Here is a 19,896-nt window from a genome sequence, read left to right on the forward strand (position 1 = left end):
GGCCATTAGTATATCTTCCTTTGAGAAATGCCTTTTTAGCTCTTTTGCCCATTTTTTAATTGGGCTGCTTGTTTTTTTGTTGTAAAGTTATTTCAGTTCCTTGTATATTCTGGATATTAATCCTTTGTCAGATGTATATTTTGCAAATATTTTCTCCCACTCTGTTGGTTGTCTTCTAACTCTGTTAATTGTTTCTTTTGCTGTGCAAAAGCTTTTTAGTTTGATATAATCTCATTTGTTTATTTTTCCTTTGGTTGCCTGTGCTTTTGGGGTCGTATTCATGAAGTCTGTGTCCAGTCCTACTTCCTGAAGTGTTTCTCCTATGTTTATAACATACTTCTTAAAAACATTTTGAAAAATGTACTTGAACTGAGAGAAAAGTTCTAAAAAAGTACAAAATGACTATCAATGCCAGTCCCAATAAGAGCTACTTGGAATTTAAAAATAAAATATTAAGTGTCTTTTAGTAAAAGTGAGGTATGAAATTTCAGGGCTTCCTAGTAGGGGAACTGATTTATAGCTTTCTCCTCCATAGGCTGGAAAGAGCCACAACATGAGATTAGAAAATTAGTAAATCCTGAGAAGAGCACAGGCCACAGAAACCTGTGAAAATGGTCAACACTGGCCCAAGGTAATGTGCCTGATCTTCCTACCCACTAGGAGCTAAGGCCGGAGATGGGAGACTATACATAGTGGAGGACGCAAGGAGGCTTTCCTCAGTTATTCAGTACTGAGGACTGGAAGCCTCTAAATAATTGGTCCACTGAGATAAAGAACACACATTTTTCATTCTTGTGTGGACTGCCACCACTTAGAGCACTCCAACAACCAGATCTGAGTCTCCATGAGCCAATAAAGAAAAATAAGAACAAGGTAACCTACAAAGGAGCCAAAAGACAATTAAAAAGATGGAGAGAAAAGAACTGCACTCAGATTTCTATATCCAAGTAAGACATGATTTACCTGTTAGGAAAAAGAAAGATATCTGCAGATATGCAAGAATTCAGATTAATTAACTTACGTATGCTCATCTGAGAAAAATACTAAAAAGAACAATGAACAAGAAAGAGAAAAATGAAAGGAAAAAGTGGCAGATAATGAATCTTGCAAAATACTAATGCTGTTAAATTTAAGTTGGATAACGGCAGACTGAGTGAAAATGTGTGACACAAGACCAAAAAAAGATTCTTGAAATAAAAGGTACATGCATGGCTATAAGAACAATTCTTAAAAATAGATGAGAAGCAATACTACTAAGATATTTCAGTAATACCTGTAGGGATGGAGTTGAGGAGAACATTCCAGTAAATATTCCAATAAAACCTAAAGGGAAGAGATGGTGAGAATTAAAGCATTCCAAAGATTTCATCTGAAGAAAGAGAGGAAAGGTAAAATATTAAAAGGTATCCCAAGATTATATAATACATAATGGTGGAAGGGGAAAAGTACATTTTTGTAGGGGAAAGAGTTATCTTATTTTCAAATAATAACAGAGCAATATATCTTATTAAGCATACAGGGAAAGGAAAGGTAACCAATACTATAATGGAAAGTTAATATAATTTTCAAGTTAATGGGGAAATGCAATTAATATCAATGTAATCACACAGAAACAATTTTTTAAAAAAAGAAAATCAAAGTAGGTAAAAATACCATGTTGAGTAGCTGGGTTTAATAAAGGAAAAGATAAAGTAGATAAAATAATAAAAATAAATTAAAGTAGAGAGAATAAAGCTATATACCTTAGCATGGTAATTTTGAATGGACTAAATTCTCCTGTTAAAAGACAAGAGGCTACAGACTGAGTTAAATAAAATCAACTATATTTTCCAGAACACACTTTAAGTAGTCATGTACCTCACAATGATGTTTTGGTAAACAAGGGACTGTATTTAGGAAAATGATCCCATAAGATTATAATACCGTTTTTTTTTTTTTTTTTTTTTGGGGGGGGGTTGTTTTTTTTTTTGTCTTTTTCGTGACCGGCACTCAGCCAGTAAGTGCACCAGCCATTCCTATATAGGATCCGAACCCGCGGCAGGAGCGTCGCTGCGCTCCCAGTGCCACACTCTCCCAAGTGTGCCATGGGCTCAGCCCTAATACCGTATTTTTACTGTACTTTTTCTGTTTAGACATACAAGTACTTACCATTGTGTTACAATAGCCAACAGTATTCAGTACTGTAACATGCTACATAAGTTGAGGAGCCATAGGCTATATACCATACAGGCTAGGTGTATAGTAGGGTATATCATCTAGCTTTCTCTAAGTACACTTTATGATGTTCACACAAGGACCAAAAATGACAAAGTAACAATGCATTTCTTGGACCATATCCCTGTCGTTAAGCAATGGATAACTGTAACAGATCTTTTCCAATGAAGAATTAGGTTTGATACTTGAAAAGAAAGAATATATTAACTACATACAAATTATGCTTTATCACTACATTCTTAAAAGACATCTATAGTGTTCAGTAAGATGGCACCAAATCACGAAAACTCAGGGAACATGGCTTTTGGGGTTGCCTCTAGTTTGTTCATTTGGAGCTAAGTGCTAGCAATGTGCGGGAAACTGTTCAAAGTGAAAATCATGAAAAATGCTGGCTGGAAAGGGTAGGAAGAGGGAAGATTACTAGCTTTTTATGACTCTTGTATCCCCAGACTGAAACCCTAGAAAAATCATCTAATTTGGTTGTTTAAAAAAAATTGTTTTAGGAATGGTTGTTTAAAAATTGTTTTAGGAAGCCATCTTCCAGGTTTAACACTAAATGTACCATGCCACATTGCTACATTATCAACTGATTTCATAAAAACGACTAGTCATCAAACATGCAGTCGCACTGTAAATGTCTGACAGTGACTGGTCCCTGAGGATATGTGATCATGTACTTTCTATGTCCCAAAGACAGAGGATCTCAGCATGATAGTTTTGGTCATGACCTACCACGGTGAAACAAAAAGACTGGAGATAAATGAATGGGCAAAGAGGTACCCAACAAATGCAAGAAAAAGGCAAGGAGAAGAGGCAATATTAATATCAGACTAGGAGGAATTTAGGATTAAAGGCAATAAAAAGAATAAAGAGGGATGTAATATAATAACAAAAAGCATGATTGGGGGCAAAAATATAAATTATAAATCAGCACAAATCAAACAACAGAGCATCTAAATATCAAGATATTAAAATATGCAAAGAGAACTTTATAATGTAAGGTTTCAAACATCTCTTATATGGGGCAGAACTAGTAAAAGGAGTGAAGGAATTAACTAATACAATTAGAAAAATGAATTTAATAAAAACAGAGAAAATGTTACATTCCTTAAATAGTGAAAATACTTTTATTGTTGCTGATATATCCAAGGAATATATGGAAAAGTTAACACATAATGCTAAAGATGAGATTAACAAAAGCTTTTTAAAAGAAACTTTATAGGCTAGATTGTCTGATTAAAATTCAATAGAAGTAGGAATAAATAGCAAAAGGTAATAAAATGTGTCTGGTTGGAAAGATAAAAGACTTATTTCAAAGTTATACCATAACATTTCAACAATATTTAAGCTTTGATGGGCCAATCACAAAACTACACTTTTTAGAAGTTAATCCTAAACTCTCTTTGGAATTTTCCAACCTTGTGGTTGGTGCCAAAAAGCAACTTTTACTCCTATCTTTGCATGTTTAACTAACAGCTTTAGGCAATCTCTATGTGTCATATAAGCATTTTTTGTTGTTGTTAAATTCCAGTATGCCATAAATCAGACACACGCTTATTTAAGTGACCTAAAGAATTTCAAAACTATTTTTAAATGAATTTCAAATCTATTTTTTTTTACTATATCTCAAATTCAGTTATTTCAGATTGTTCTTACTTGATACTCTTTGCCCCTGTAATGCTATGCATCATTTAAAAAGGCCAAGATGCTCCCACCTCATAAGGGAGAGAAAAACAAAAAGCCCTTAAGTGATTAATGTTTGGCAGAAGTGTTTGTGAATTGTTCCATACTAATTAAAAGCCTGCTTGATAAGAAATTATAAAAATTAATTTTATAACAATGCTGTGATAACTGCAATTGAGAAATTCAATTTAGAAAATATTCACTGAATACATGCCTGGTACATAGGAAGGAATAAATGAATGAATAATGAATGCTCAACATGGAAGAGAATAGCAAAGAAGCACACGTTGCAAGCCTCAAATACTATACTTTTGTTGAAAGGAGTCTGTTTGACCCCCTGAAATTGTATGCAACATTTTACCCGTGTGTTCCTCACACTTTTATGACAATGAAATATTTGAATACTGTAGATCCCCTTTTAAAAATCATAGAATGTTCCACACTTGGGATTTGTTTCATGTTTCCTCATTATTAGATTCAAGCTATACATCCACAGTCAGAATACTCTGTAACTGAAACACATTTTAGCCATTTTTATTTATCCTCACTGCTGATGTTAACTTCGAAAAACCAGTCAGGAAGTTGTCCAAAATCTTTATTTTTTTCCCTTGCAAGTCATAAGTAATCCACAGAAAGACATTTTATAACCATGAAAATATCCTGCTTTCCATAAAAATATGTCTCAGTTAGCATCCATTGATTATTCTTGCTTGAGCAGATCTTTACTATGTTTGAGGCAAAATGATTTTCCATCTCCAGGACTCCTTTCACATTTACCAATCAGTATTCTACTAAAAGCTAAACTACCTCTTCTCCCTGTTTATCGTTAGTATGGACTCATGGATTCCTACTTTTATCAAGGTTTATAATTTGTTACTGTCTTTTTGGTGCTCACATTGTCTCAGATGTGGCTAGTGGGAGCCCCTTCAAGTTGGCTCCTATATCCTTTTTTCATGCCCTTTTATATGCCCTTTTTTTGAAGGAGGTAAGGACTTCCTCACTTTCTGGCATAAGAAGATGTTTTACACTTAACCTGCATCCTCCCTACCCAACCCTAGAATAAGCCATTTCTCTGAGGACTCTGAGGACTCTGGTTCTTTTTACTGAGGAATAGTATTAGACACCAATACCTTGGTGTTAGATGTGCTCATTATTACTGGGGTGTCTTTGCTTCTAGGTCCTGTCAGTGGACAGAGCTAGAAAAAGTGTTTATATGTATATAACTCATTACATACACATACGCACACATTTATACTCACATACATGTGTACATAATACATATTCAATTATTTAAAAAATTCTAATCCCATAGGGTTCTTCACTGCCTTCCTCCATTTCATATTTGTATCTTCCTCCTCCCTAAGAACCCTGACTCCCAACAGCACCAAAACTCATTCATTCAATCCTATAACACATCTAAAATAGTTTAGAATGTCTACACTCATAACACTGCAAAAAACAAACCTACTAAAAAAGAGTTCAAGATTTGTTTGCAGTTCTCTCCATCCCACCCCTGGAGAGGGTGGGTCTACAGTTAAATACTGTGTTCTTAAATTATTTGGATTAGTTCACCCCCCTCTCCACTGCCCCCCACCTTTAATGTGATTCAAAGTAGGAATTTAACTAATATTTAATCTATACAATATTCCACAGAGATATCTACCAGGTAACAAGCATCTCATAACATAAACAAAAGGTAACTTAGAGAAACTGCAATTAAGAAAAACATAACATTATTGAGAAGAAATAACACAAGCAAAAAAAGTTCTCAATGTAAAGAATAGTGTTAAAATGAATGTGAAAATTAAACTCCAAAGAACCAAGTGATGCAACAAAGCTGATATCAATTTTTCTTTAGTAACTTAACAAGTGAAAAGAAGTAATTTGATTCCAGTGAGGTCATAAGCAGATGTTTAAACACCACATGCTCCTTTTCTCCAGCTAGTCTGAAGAAAAAGCACCTTGGCACTTTGATTATGATATTGGCTTTTGGTGATGGCCTCAGGAGGACTTTCTGTAGGAGGTAAGGAGAATGAAATGAAAAAGTTAATACGTTACTAATACCTAAGAGAACGACAGGTAGAGGAACTGAAAAGATGTCAGCCACAGCTCCTCCTTCCTCTCCCAAGCCACACTAGGAATAAAACAAAAAAGAATATTGAGAGTAGTAACCATTCAAAGACTGAAAGGCAAGGAAGCATTTGTCTTAAACAATGTTTGGGCAATGAGAATATTTTCAAGTAAGAAAGCAATTACTACAGGCCATTTGCTAAAAGATGAAAATACCCATTGTTATACATTAAAAATATGAACACTTATATGCCAAATAGCTTAGTCATTAAGCATTCTACATAATAATATTGATTATACTGTGTTTTTATCTCTAACTTTACTTCTTTAAAGTAATTTTTCAATGAAATATAAACAAAAGAACTAAGCATTTCATTTTAAAATAGAGTCAGAGAGGGAAAAAAGAAAAAGGCTTTGCTTAGCAAAGTAATAAGACTTTTCCCCCATATAGTTTATCAGCTATATTCTTGCTGACTTAATCCTTTCTTATATAAGAACATTTTTTCAACAATGAGAATAATATTTTAATACTATGATCTCTTTCTTAAAAACAATAACACTAGTCCAAATAAGCATGAGAAACAAAATTAATCATCCTTTTTTTTTTTTTTAATCTAAGCAAAAGGAAAAAAGAACTCCAGTTAGCAGAGTAAGAGAAGTTTCTCAATAGGAGGTAAAGCAGAATCACATAGTCAATTCTATACATTCCATTGTGCTTGCTATTAAGCTAGCATTTCTCAACTTTAAATTCACATACCTTAGCTGGTTAACAGAACTGAGCCCCTTGATAGAAGTGAGAAGCTAGATCCCCTTGAAGAAGGGCCCAGCAACACCACCACAAGTATAAATGTTTGGCAAACTATAGTCCACAGGCCATCTTTGGCTGACATCTGTTTTTGTAAACAATGTTTTATTGTAACACAGCCACACTTATTCAAAATATATATTGTCTATGTTCAGTTTTGAACTATAATGACAGGGTTGAGTAGTTAAGACAGAGATTATACGGATCACAAACCCTAAAATATTTACCATCTGGACTTTTATAGAAAACAACATGCTGACTCTTACTATAAATCTTCCAACTGTTTTTCAAGGACAGGTGACATTTGCTAGGGTGACTGTGCACTAGAGAAAAGGAGCACCTAGACAACTCAGGGATTACCAGACACTCAGTTTGTATTAGTCAGTTTTCTGTTGCTTAGAACAGAATACCTGAAACTGGGTAATTTATAAAGAAACAATTTATTTCTACAGGTTTGGAGGCTGGGAAGTCCAAGGTTGATGGGCACATCTGGTGAGGGCCTTCTCCTTGGTGAAGACTCGCTATAGAATCCCATGGCAATGTAGGGTATCACAGGACAAGGACTGAGCAAAAGTGTATTTCCACATGCTTTCTTCTGCTCCTTATAAAGCCCCCAGTCTACTCCCTGATAACTCATCAAACCATTAATCCATAAATGGATTAATCCATTCATAAGGGCAAAGTCCTCATGATGCAATCACCTCCCAAAGACCCCACCTTTCAAATACCATAGTCTGATTTCCCACCTTTTTAATACTTACCATGGGGATGAAGCTTCAATGAGTTTTGGGGTGACATTCAAACCATAGCACACTTTACACAGGCACTAATTAATTCAATGAGTTTTGGGGTGACATTCAAACCATAGCATACTTTAAACAGACCCAAAACGCCATCATGATCCATCAGTTAAAGAGAGAGCTTAGAGTGATCAGGTGATAAAAGGGTTCTGGCTCAAGTTTAAATCTAAGTGGGACAGTATGTCCACAAATACAACCTGTGATTATTTTCCAGTTACTGGATTTATAACTGGAAGAGAAATATTTGGCAACTGGAAGAATTTACACATTTGGCTCTCTGACCCATGGAGTCAGGGTTATTATGCTAGGAAAGGCCAAATGAAAGCCCCCGCAACTTGCCCTTTCTTAACGTGGGATAAACCAAAAGGAATAATGCATCCCCCAAGGTAAGTGCAGAGATTGATGCCACCATCAAAGAATGATTATGGATTATCATAAATTTAATCAGGCTGTATTCCAATTGCAGTTACTGTTCCAGATGTGCTATCTTTAATGAAGCAAATCAACACAGCCTCTGAAATCTTATATACAACTACAAATTGGCAAATACTTTTGCCTCTATAACAGTCTGACAGACTATCAGAAGATATCTGCCTTTGCCTGACACGACCAACATATACCTCACAGCTATAGTAGCTATAGTATAGTGCTCTTCTGCTATCTACCATATCATAATTCACAGAAACACTAGTCTTTTTTTTAATAGTAAATATGTATTTGGTATTTATTCGGTAACGAGCAGCAGTCTAAACATTTTACATGTATTATCTCATTAAATTCCCACAAGAGGTAGGCACTACTATTATCCACATTACAGTATTACAGAAACACAAGCAACAGAGAGAGGAAGTAACTTGAGTAAAGAATGGCAGAGCTAGAATTTAAATCCAGGTGGTATAATTCTACAGCCCCTTTGCTTAAAAGGATCCACTATACTAGTCTGGTGAAGAGAAGAGCTACTTTGTGCATATATCCATTTGTCTGTTGACAGGTATTTGGCTTGTTTCCATCTTTTGGAATATGAATAATGTTGCTAAGAAGACTCATATGTAAGTTTCTGTGTGGACTCATATTTTCATTTCTCTTGGCTATATGTCTGAGAGTCGAATTGCTGGTCATGTGGTAAGTCTATTTTTAACATTTTGAGGAACTACCGAACTGTTTGCCGAAGTGGCTTTATCTATCTACAGTCTCAACATTCCTGTTTGAGGTTTCCAATTTCTGCACATTCTCATTACCACTTGTTAATATGTCTGTTTTATTTTGTCAGAGATAGTGATCATTTTGACATCACACAGAACAAACCACTGATCTGCAATGCTTATTGAAAGTGATGAGGAGGAAGTATAAAGTTCTTTGTAAGACAGATGTAAGATAGAAGATAAGAAATAAAACCCACAAAAATTAAGGGGCCACCTCCTAATTAAGGTTTCTAGGGGTCCAACAGTCTGGGGCTTGTCAGAATAGCCTCTTCAAGGTGAATGACAAGTTACTGTCCTTGAAATATCTACTACTAAAAGAGGGGTCACAAAGCTTAAGCCTTTGTGGATTTTGCACCAGTACTACAAGTCATTTACTAAGTAACCTATTAGGCTACCATTTTTAAGTTGTTATCACAGCAAAAGAAGGTTCTGCAACAAGTCCAGGCTTGTAGTATAAGCTGCTCTGCCACTTGGGCCTTATAACCCAGTATTATCAATTGTCTGGAACTACTGGTAAGCCTCAACAGAAAAATCATAGCACAAATTTTTAGGGGTTTAGAACAAAAACATGCCATGTTCTAAGGATCATTATTCTTTTCAGAAACAGATCCTGGATTGCTACTGAGTTTTGATAGAGATTAAATGTCTAATCATCCATGATGAACTGAATGACTAAAAGACTGAAGGAAGAAGGGTCCTGGTTCTTTCCTGTTTGCAGCAAAGGTTTTCTGCCTCAGGCATGGCAGTTGACTCCATAATATCAGTTGGTTCCACCAAAGATTTTTCTCCAGCCATAGAACCGGCTTCATTAGGCCTCCTCTTAAACACCATCATCACCCACTGGCCTTCTTCCTCGATGTCTGAACAAAAAGCCATAGGATTCCTCCTCCAAGATCTTTAGGCAAGAACACCAGCTGGGCAGTGACCTTCTTATGAATTCTGCAGGGCTCCTTCCAATCTTCTAAATTGTAATAATCCACCCTCATTACTTTCTGACCCCCGCCCTCTGCATGGTAGATGCTTCCTGCAGTGCTTGCTTCCTCTGCAAGACTTTTGTGCCTTTTCAGTATTCAGTAAAATAATTGCTGTGGTTTCTGTTTTTGACTAGATTCAAACTGATGTATCTATTGCATTTCAGCCCACTCGCTTGTAAAGTCTATAAGGCAGAACCCATAATTACTTTGTTCATCCAGCAATTAAACACTGAGAACGAATAAATCTTCACAACAAATCTACAAGGTAAGCACTTGTATTGTGGACATTTTACAGATGAGGAAGCTGAGACAGAATAAGTAACAAGACCGAAGGCAAGTAAGTAGTGGAATTGGGATTTGGTTCTGGGCGGTTTTGGCCAGTAACCAATGTTCTTAACCACTATACATACTGCCAAGTTTACTGTAAGAGACTTGTTACAAAAAACTCTACAAATAAAAGCTGTGACTTTGTTGTGTTCTTGCTGTCCGAGTGTTTAACAGTTTATGTTAAACAAATAAGTTAAATATATATGCATTTTTTTTTTTTTTAAAGATGACCGGTAAGGGGATCTTAACCCTTGACTTGATGTTGTCAGCACCATGCTCACCCAGTGAGCTAACCGGCCATCGCTACATGGGATCCGAACCCTTGGCCTCAGTGTTATCAGCACCACACTCTCCCAAGTGAGCCACGGGCCGGCCCTCATAAATATATATGCATTTTTAAAGGGAAAAATTAACGGGAATTAGAATCAAACAAGAAATGAGTCACATAGTTAGTTGGACTTTCACAGTGCAGCAAGTAACAGGTAGAACTATAGGCACAGCAAGAAGGGAATATAAACTTTTTAATCTATTTTAATTAACACAACAAAAATGATAGCAAACATAAATGTTTATGATGTACCAGGTTCTAGTCTAACTATTTTACACATACTAACTAGCTCATTTAATCCTCACAAATGTCTTATGAAGCCAATTCCTATTTTATTGATGAAAAACCTGAGGCATAAAAAAAAGTAAGGAGCTCAAAGTCACACAGCTAGTAAGGAGATTTCAGCCTAGGCAGTCTGGCTCTAGGATCTATGCTCTAAACTACTATGCTACACAAATAATAAGTTTATACCATTCACTGTAAGTCACTGACACTGTTTGAGTTTGCAATTTCCAGAATACAGACTACCTTTGTAATTCTTGCTTTTGACAATGACCATGATTTTTTGTTGAAGATTAGTTAGCATAAAGCCACAATATTTTTAAAACAATAAATAGCTCTCAGATGAAAATCTATATTGTATGTCTTTAAAACTCAACACAATATAAATTGCTAAGATATACAAAAGTTATTTTAGGTCATGATAAATCAGTGTTAACACATCTCAAATGTTCAGAAATGATAATTAGGGATGAAAAGAGAAAAGTTCAGATTTTAATTTGCCATAAACAGGGCATTCAAATCAATAGAATAGATTTTTCTATTTGTATTAAATTTCAATCTAACAGAAACCTATACTATTACCATTTTATTATAGCAGATGAGTGAGACTCAAAACCATACCTAGAAAGCCTAAGACATTATAAATTTTTTTTTAAAAAAATGCAGACATATTCAAAGATTAGGATTTATATTATACCTCTCAAGGCATTTGACTACACTTTAGGCTTTGTGGAAATATTTGGAAGTGCAATCAAAAAAAGAAATTAGCTGTCTCATGGTATTTTAATATCTTAGTCCCATACTTCATTGGTACATGCTATTATTCTTAAGATTCAGAGACACAGCCACTCTCCTTTCAAACTATTACAGGCATATTTCTTATTATGCTCTCTAATATACTGAGTTGCTATTACGCTTTAGATATAAACTCATTTATTTAGTGAAAGCCGCTATAATGTATAGCATTCCTTACATGAAGAAAAGCATATTACTCTAGCTAATTGAATAATACATGTTTTTCGTAATAGTTACCACATTATATTTCATATTAAATACCCTATTTTTGAAAACTGAAACCCTATTACATAAATAAATTATGTACCTACACTGATGTAACTTGCATATTCCTATCTGAAAATTACTTTAAACAGTGACATTCTGATATGTTTTAAAGATGCACTAGAATCAAAAGTAATTCCATTTTTTAGAAAATCTATGTCAGAGGACATAAATAGGTTAAATTTTAAAAGAACAAAATATATTTAAAACATACTAAGAATAAAAGTAAAACTGAGATGACAAACTACTAAACTGAATTACATTTTTCTGTATTTAATTACTATGGACAACTGCAAGAAAAAATATCATTTTTTACTATTTACTATTTAGAGAAATGGGCATTCTATTTTTAGCTCCATGACGCTTTGGGGTGCTGCTAAGAATTATGACCTATAAGAGGCAAAACTAAATGATTTTTCAAAACTCAGTGAAACAATCAAGAAAAACACATAATAGCCTATACTCCTTAACCAAATATTCTAAAGATAGTATTAGGCAAAACAGAAGATCTCGTAATGAAGTAATTTAACAAATTTTATTCCTCTTTAAAGTTTTATTTTCCAAAGAACCATATTCATCTGTGTATTCCTCAGCCTCCACTATTTTAGAAGTGAGGTGGTCTTCCTTAAAGCACTTCCAGAAGAATATATCAAGCCTACACCAAGCTTGCAAGATTACTGACGTATAGGTTCCACACTTAACTGTCAACCTAAAATATCTGTATACCAGACAGTTTGTCAGGAAAGATAGTCTTGAATTTACTACTTATCAATATTTTCAAACACTTAGATAAGAGAAATAATATTTTTGGAGACTTCAAAAAATCATTCATACGTGAGTGTATGTGGATGTGTGTGTGCATTCCCCCTATTCCTCAAAAGAGTGTAAAATTTATCTATCCTTGGATTAAGATCAGACCAATACAGAGCTAAATACCCGTTGGGGAGGACAAGATAATTGTTTTAATAATTTTTTGCCATCAGTTCCCAAAGACAAATTAAGTCACAAACATTTAAGAATATAAAATACCCCATTTTTTGAACACTAACACCCATATGCCTTATTAAACCCCTTTTTTTACTTAGGATACACCACACCGCACAGTATCTTTTCTTGAGAATGTGTAGTCTCTTACACTATTTTCATCTACAGAGTCTGGACTCAGACCTGATAACACAACGTTTGTTCCATTAGCTACAAAAAAGCATACCTGTGTTTTACCTTTGACAAGTAAAAATAATTTCATGGCATGCACTGGTAAACTTTAATCTTTTGGCTAGCATTATTTCTCTTCATAATTTCCTTGATTAAGTATTTATTATTTTGTTGCAATGTATTTACTTTGATAAGATGCCTTAAAAATTTGTAGAACAAAGTTAAATAAAACAACACTTTGGAAAAACAATAAAAATATTCATGCTAGAGCATTTTTAATTCTAAAACAGTAACCAATAAAGTCATGAAAGGAATAAGTGAAAAAATTAACACTTAATGAACATTATGAAAAATCTTAATGAAATTCAACAATTAAAACCTTACCCTAATAAAGTATGGATAAATGTTTGCTATGCAAATGCAAACATGAGGCAGTTTTCTTCAAAATAAAAAACTTATTTCAATACATTTAATTATAATACCAATGATCATACCTTACATTTATAATTCGACAGGATTATTTTTGAGTAAAACCTATTCTCACATTTACAGTTAAGCAAAGTTCACTTTTATACTGTTAACTTTAAATTCTTTTATATTGTTAATTTTAAATTCTTTTAAAAAAAGAATTTAAGATTAAAATTAGTAAAGTTTAAAGAATGCTACAAAAAATGTTAGCTATCATTGGTCAAAGGCATGTGTAATTTGTGAAAATGAAATAGATGTATAAGTAAATATGTAAGGTATATTGTAAAATAAAGTATTTTAATATGTAAAATATCCTGTAAACAGCTAAGCCTCATACAAATAGTATTATTATTATATGCAAAAATAGTAGGAGAACAAAATGCACACTTACCCTTCTCCTCCCATCCTTGTTATCTTTAGGCGAAAGTCCACAGAATTCAGACTAGGAGGCTTCCATTTCAAAATATCATCACATCGACCAGGTTTATATTTCTAAAGTGAATTAAATGATGACAGTAGTTAATATGAAGCTAAAAAATTAAAAATTCAATTTATTAAATATAACATTACTTTTATTAAGCAAAATTACTACTTTTCTGAACATAATTTTTATCTTCAACCAGCAAATGAGGCTAGATGTCTACCAGATTCTTATTGATAGCCTTTCTCCTTTTCCTACCAAAGACCTGTAGACCCTTATTTGTGACAAGTCCAGAAAAAAAAAAAAAAAACAGTTATTCTACTCAATATTTCTATAACTTTAAAGGAAACTTGATAATAAAAAATTGTTTTTTCTTGTTCAGCTTTACTGAGGGATAATTTACAATGAATAAAATTAAACGATGGATTTTGACAAACATATACAACCATGTAACTATCACCAAAATCATGATACGGACCTTTTTAATGACCAAAAAGTTTCCTCCTGACATTTGCAGTCAATACCCTCCCCCAACTCTCCAGCAATGGTGATCTGCTTTCTATTGCTATAGTTGTACCTTTTCTAGAATACATAAGAAATACTTAGCATAATGTTTTTGAGATGTATCTATGTTGCTGCATGTATTAGTAGTTTGTTCCTTTTTACTGCTGAGTAGGATTCCATTGTATATACATACCATAAATTGCTTATGCATTTACAAGTTGATGGATATCTGGGTTATTTCCAGTCTGGGGCTATCATAAATGATGCTGCTCTGAACATTTGTGTGGACATGTTTTCATACTTCTTAAATAAACACCTAGAAGAGTGGAATGGTTGTGTCTCATGGTAAATGGATGTTTAACTTTGTAAGAAATTGTCAAACTGCTTTCCAAAGTGGCTGTAACATTTTCCAATCACCCAGCAATGTATGACAGGTCCATTTGCTCCACATCCACCCTAGAGCAAGGCACTGTCAGTCTTTTTAATTTTAGCCATTCTAAAGTGTGTGTCTCATAAACGTAATTTGCATTTCTCTAATGACAAAACATGCTGAAGATTTTTTTCATTTGCTTATTTGCTATCTCTATACCTTCTTGGTGAAATGTCTGTTCAAATCTTTTACTCCTGTTTTTACTGAGCTGTTTGTCTCATTACTGACTTTTGAAAGTGTTTATATATTCTGGACAAATAGCCTTAGTTGGATATATGTACTGCAAATATTTTCTACCAGTCTTTGGCTTTCCTTTCCATTTTCTTAACAATTTTAAACAACAAAGTTTTTTATTTTAATAAAGTAGAAATTATCCATTTTTATATTATATAATTTGTGCTTTTTGTGTCCTCCTTAAGTGATTTTTTCCTAATCTAAAGTCACTACAATTTTCTACTATGTTTTCTTAGAGAAATTTTATAGTGTTAGTTCTTATTTTTACGCATATGATCCATTTCAGGTTTATTTATTTATGTGATATGAAGTAAAAGACCAGGTTCACTGGCAAATAGATATCAAATTGATCCAGCACCATTTGTTGAAAAGATTACCCCTTCCTGATTGAATTGCCCTGGCATCTTTGTCAAATATCAATTGTGTATAGATATAGATATATTTCTATTCTCACTAATTTGTCACACTGACATACATGGAAAAATCCTGTTAACAGCACACTGTCTCAATTACTATTGCTTTATAAGTTTTCAAAACAGGTTGTGTTGTACTCTCAAACTTTATTCTTTTCAAACACTTTTAGCTAATGTAGCATTTACATTTCCACATAAAGTTTAACATCAGCTTGTCAATTTCTATAAAAAATAAAGCTGCTGGAATTTTAATTAGGATTGCATTGAATCAACAGATTAGGAGAGCAATGACATCTTAATGAATCTCTCCATTTATTAAGGTCTCCTTAAATTAATCTCAGCAATGCTCTATAATTTTCAGTATACAGGTCTTGCACAACTTTTGTTAAATTTATTCCTAATAATTTAATATTTTTGCTGATATTATCAACACAAAAATTCAGCCTTGTTTCAAACACCAACAGTGGAAATACAAAAACACAAAATTTCAAAAATTAAGGAAATTAATAAAAGCATGTAAAAACACAAAACAGCTAGGCATAAATTTAACCAAGGATGTGAATGATCTGCATACTGAAAACTATAAAACATTAAAGATGACCTAAAAACAGAGAAACATCACATGTTCATGAATACGAAGAACACAAAAAATTCATCTTAATACTATTAAGATGTCAATACCACCCAGAGCAATCTACATTTTCAACTTAATCTCTATAAAAATTCCAAAAGCCTTACAGAAATAGAAAAGCCAAGCCTCTAATTCATATGGAATTTCAAGGGGCCCTGAAGAGCCAAAACAATCTTGAAAAAGGAACAAAGTTGTAAGACTAACACTTTCCACTTTCAAAACTTATCTACACAGCTATAGTGCTCAAAACAGTGTTATGCTGGCATAAGGGCAGACATATAGACCAATGGAATAGAATTAAGAGTACAGAGGCCGGCCCATGGCTCACTTGGGAGAGGGTGGTACTGACAACACCAAGTCAAGGGTTAAGATCCCCTTACTAGTCATCCTTAAAAAAAAAAAGAATTAACAGTACATAAATAAACTTAGACATCTACAGCCAATTTATTTTTTACAAGGGCGCCAAGTCCATTCTGTGGGGAAAGAATACTCTCTTCAAGAAATAGTGCTAAGACAGCTGGATTTCCACAAGCAAAACAATGCAGTTGGATGCCTACCTCACACCATATACAAAAATTGACTAAAAATGGATCAACAATCTAAATGTAACAGCTAAAACCATTAAAGTCTTAGAATAAAACAGGAGTAAGTCTTCATGACTTTGGGTTCAGCAATGGATTTTTATATTTGACTCCAAAAGCATGAGCAACAAGAGAAAAAATAAATAAGTTGAACTTCATCATAATTAAAAACCTTGGTGCATCACAGGACGTTATCAAGGAAGTAAAATGATAACCTACAGAATGGGAGAAAACGTTTGCAAATTATATATCTGATAAAGGTTTAGTATCCAGAATATATAAAGAACTTCTTCAACTTAACAACAAAAAGACAAAAAACCCAATTTAAAAATAGTCAAAAAACTTGAATAAGCATTTCTCCAAAAAGATATAATGATTAATAAGCACATGAAAAGATGCTCACTATCATTAGTCATTAGGGAAATGCCAATAAAAACAAAAATGAGACACCACTTCATACCTACTAGAATGACATAAACAAAAACAGAAAATAACAAGTGTTGGTGGGGATGTGAAGAAATCAGAACCTGCACATATTAACAGGAGAAATGTAAAATGGAGCAGCTGCCATGAATAACAACTTGACAGTTCCTCAAAAAACTAAACATAGAATTACCATATGACCCAGAAGTTCCACCCCTACAAACATACTCCAAAAAACTTAAAACAGCTACTCAAACAAACATTTGTATGTCAATATTAATTGCAGGATTATTCACAAAAGGCAAAAGGTGGAAACAACCCAAGTTTCCATCAACAGATGAATGGATAAACAAAAGGTGGTATATACAATGAAATATTATTCAGCTATAAAAAGAAATGAATTTCTGATACATGCTACAAAATGGATAAACCTTAAAAACATTAGGCTAAGTGAAATAAGCCAGACACAATATGACAAATACTATATGATTCCAATTATATGAAATATCTAGAACAGGCAAAATCATAGTGACAGAAAGTAGACTACAGGTCACCAGAGGCTAGATGGTGGAAGGAAAGGGAAGTTATGGCTTAGCAGTTACAGAATTTCTGTTTGAGGTGTAAAGTTTTGAAAATACATGGTAGAGATGATTGTACAACATTATCTATGTAATTAAAGAGACTGTGGGGTAAAAAATTTAAATAAGTGTTTTGTGAGTATTTATTGTGTTTTTACCATTATAGGTTCCTAATATACATAATATGTAAATATGAATAAATCATACTAATCAATATATTTATATGTTCACATTACATGTACCCTAATTGGAATGCATTTTATTTAACACAATCAAAATTTACTTGAATTTCTTTATTGTATATATTTAAGTTATACAGCATGATGCTTTGATAAGCATATATAGAGTGAAATGATTACTACAGTCAAGCAAATTAATGCACCCATATCCTCAGTCACCAAGTGTATGTGTAAGAGCATCTGAAACCTACTCTCAGCAAATTTCCAGTACACAAGACAACGTTATTACAAAAGACAATATAACTGTTGTGCTGTACCCTAGACCTCCAGATTTATTCACCATACATAACTGTAATTTTGTGCCCACTGACCTAATATCCACCCACTCCCCACCCCTTGTAACCACTGTTCTATATATTTGATTTTTCAGATTCCACATATAAGTGAGACCATGCACCATTTTTCTTTCTGTGTCTAGTTTATTTTGCTTAGCAAAATGTCCTCCAGCTCATTCCACGGCAGGATCTCCTTCTTTTTAGAGTCTGAATAACACTCCATTGTATGTATATACAACAATTTTTTAAATCCATTCATCCTCTGAAAAACATTTAGATGGTTTCCATATCTGGGTTACTGTGAATAATGCTGCAATGAACAGGGGAGTACATGTATCTCTAAGAGGTACTAATTTCATTTCCTTTGGTATATACCCAGAAGTGGGACTGCTGGATCATATAGTAGTTATATCTTTAATTTTTTGAGGAACCTCCGTACTGTTTTCCATAATGGCTGTACCAATTTACATTCCCACCAACAGTGTACAAGGGTTCCCTTTTCTCCATACCCTAGCCAGCACTTGTTATCTCATCTTTTTTATAACAGCCATCCTAATAGGTGTGAGGTGATATCTTACTTTGCTTTTGAGTTGCATTTCCCTGGTGATTAGTGATATTGAGATCTTTTCATATACCTGTTGGCTATTTTTATGTCTTCTTCGTTAAAATGTCTATTTGGTTCCCTTGCCCATTTTTCAATTGGGTTATCTGGTTTTATGCTATTGAGTTGTGTGAGTTCCTCAAATACTATGGATATATTAGCCTCTTATTGGATACATGGTTTACAAATATCTTCTCCTTATCTGTAGGCTACCTTTTCATTTTGTTGACTGTTTCCTTTGCTGTGCAGAAGCTTGTTGACTGTTTCCTTTGCTGTGCAGAAGCTTTTTAGTTTGATGTATCCCATTTGTCTATTTTTGGTTTTGTTTCCTGAACTTTTGGTGTGATAGCCAAAATATCACTGCTAAGACCAATATCAAGGAGCTTTTTCCCCCTATGTTTTCTTCTAGTTTTATAGTTTCAGATTTTACATTTTAGGTCTTTATATTGAATTTATTTTGGTGAGTGGTATAAATATCCAATTTCATTCTTTTGCATGTGTATATCCAGTTTTCCCAGAACTGTTTATTAAAGACTGTCCTTTCTCCATTGTGTATTCTTGGTGCACTTGTCAAAAATCAGTTGACTATATAAGCTTGGGTTTATTTCTGGGCTATCTATTCTTGTCCATTGGCCTACATGTTTTTATGTACATACCACATTGTTTTGATTATATACCTTGGTAATATAATTTTAAATCAGGAAGTGTGACGCCTCCAACTTTCATTCTTCTTTCTCAAAATTGCTTTATTTGGGGTCTGTTGTGGTTCCATACAAATTTTAGAATTATCTTTCCCAGTTCTGTAAAAAGTGCCATTAGTGCTTTGATAGAGATTACACTGAAATTTGTGTGTCACTTTTAGTGTGAACATTTTAACAATGTTAATTCTCCCAGTCCATTAACATGGGATATCTTCCCATTTATTTGTGTCTTCTTCAATTTCTCTCATCAATGTTTTATGGTTTTCAGTGTAAAGATCTTTCACCTCTGTTTAAATTTATTCCTAGGTATTTTATGCTTTCTGATGCAATTGTAAATGGGATTTTGTTTTCTTCATTTTCTTTTCAGATAGACTGTCACTGGTCTAAAGAAATGCACCTGATTTTTGTATGTTGATTTTGTATCCCATAATTTTACTGAATTTGTTTATTAGTTCTAACAGCTTTCTTGTGGAGTTTTTAGGGCTTTCTACTTATAGG

The 19,896-nt window shown here is 33.6% G+C and overlaps 1 protein-coding gene across 6 annotated transcripts in view; it reads right to left on the bottom strand.

Moving 5' to 3' along the window:
* Nucleotides 1-19,896, bottom strand: part of RNGTT (RNA guanylyltransferase and 5'-phosphatase) — a 303,195-nt gene that overhangs the window by 108,357 nt on the left and 174,942 nt on the right. For all 6 annotated transcript variants that reach the window (XM_063096565.1, XM_063096564.1, XM_063096563.1 and 3 more), the window contains one exon: nucleotides 13,759-13,859. In XM_063096565.1, the coding sequence (XP_062952635.1) occupies nucleotides 13,759-13,859 (101 nt within the window). The remainder of the gene's footprint in view (nucleotides 1-13,758; nucleotides 13,860-19,896) is intronic.

This window comes from Cynocephalus volans, chromosome 5, assembly GCF_027409185.1.
Source record: "Cynocephalus volans isolate mCynVol1 chromosome 5, mCynVol1.pri, whole genome shotgun sequence".
NCBI classification, from domain to species: Eukaryota; Metazoa; Chordata; class Mammalia; order Dermoptera; family Cynocephalidae; genus Cynocephalus; species Cynocephalus volans.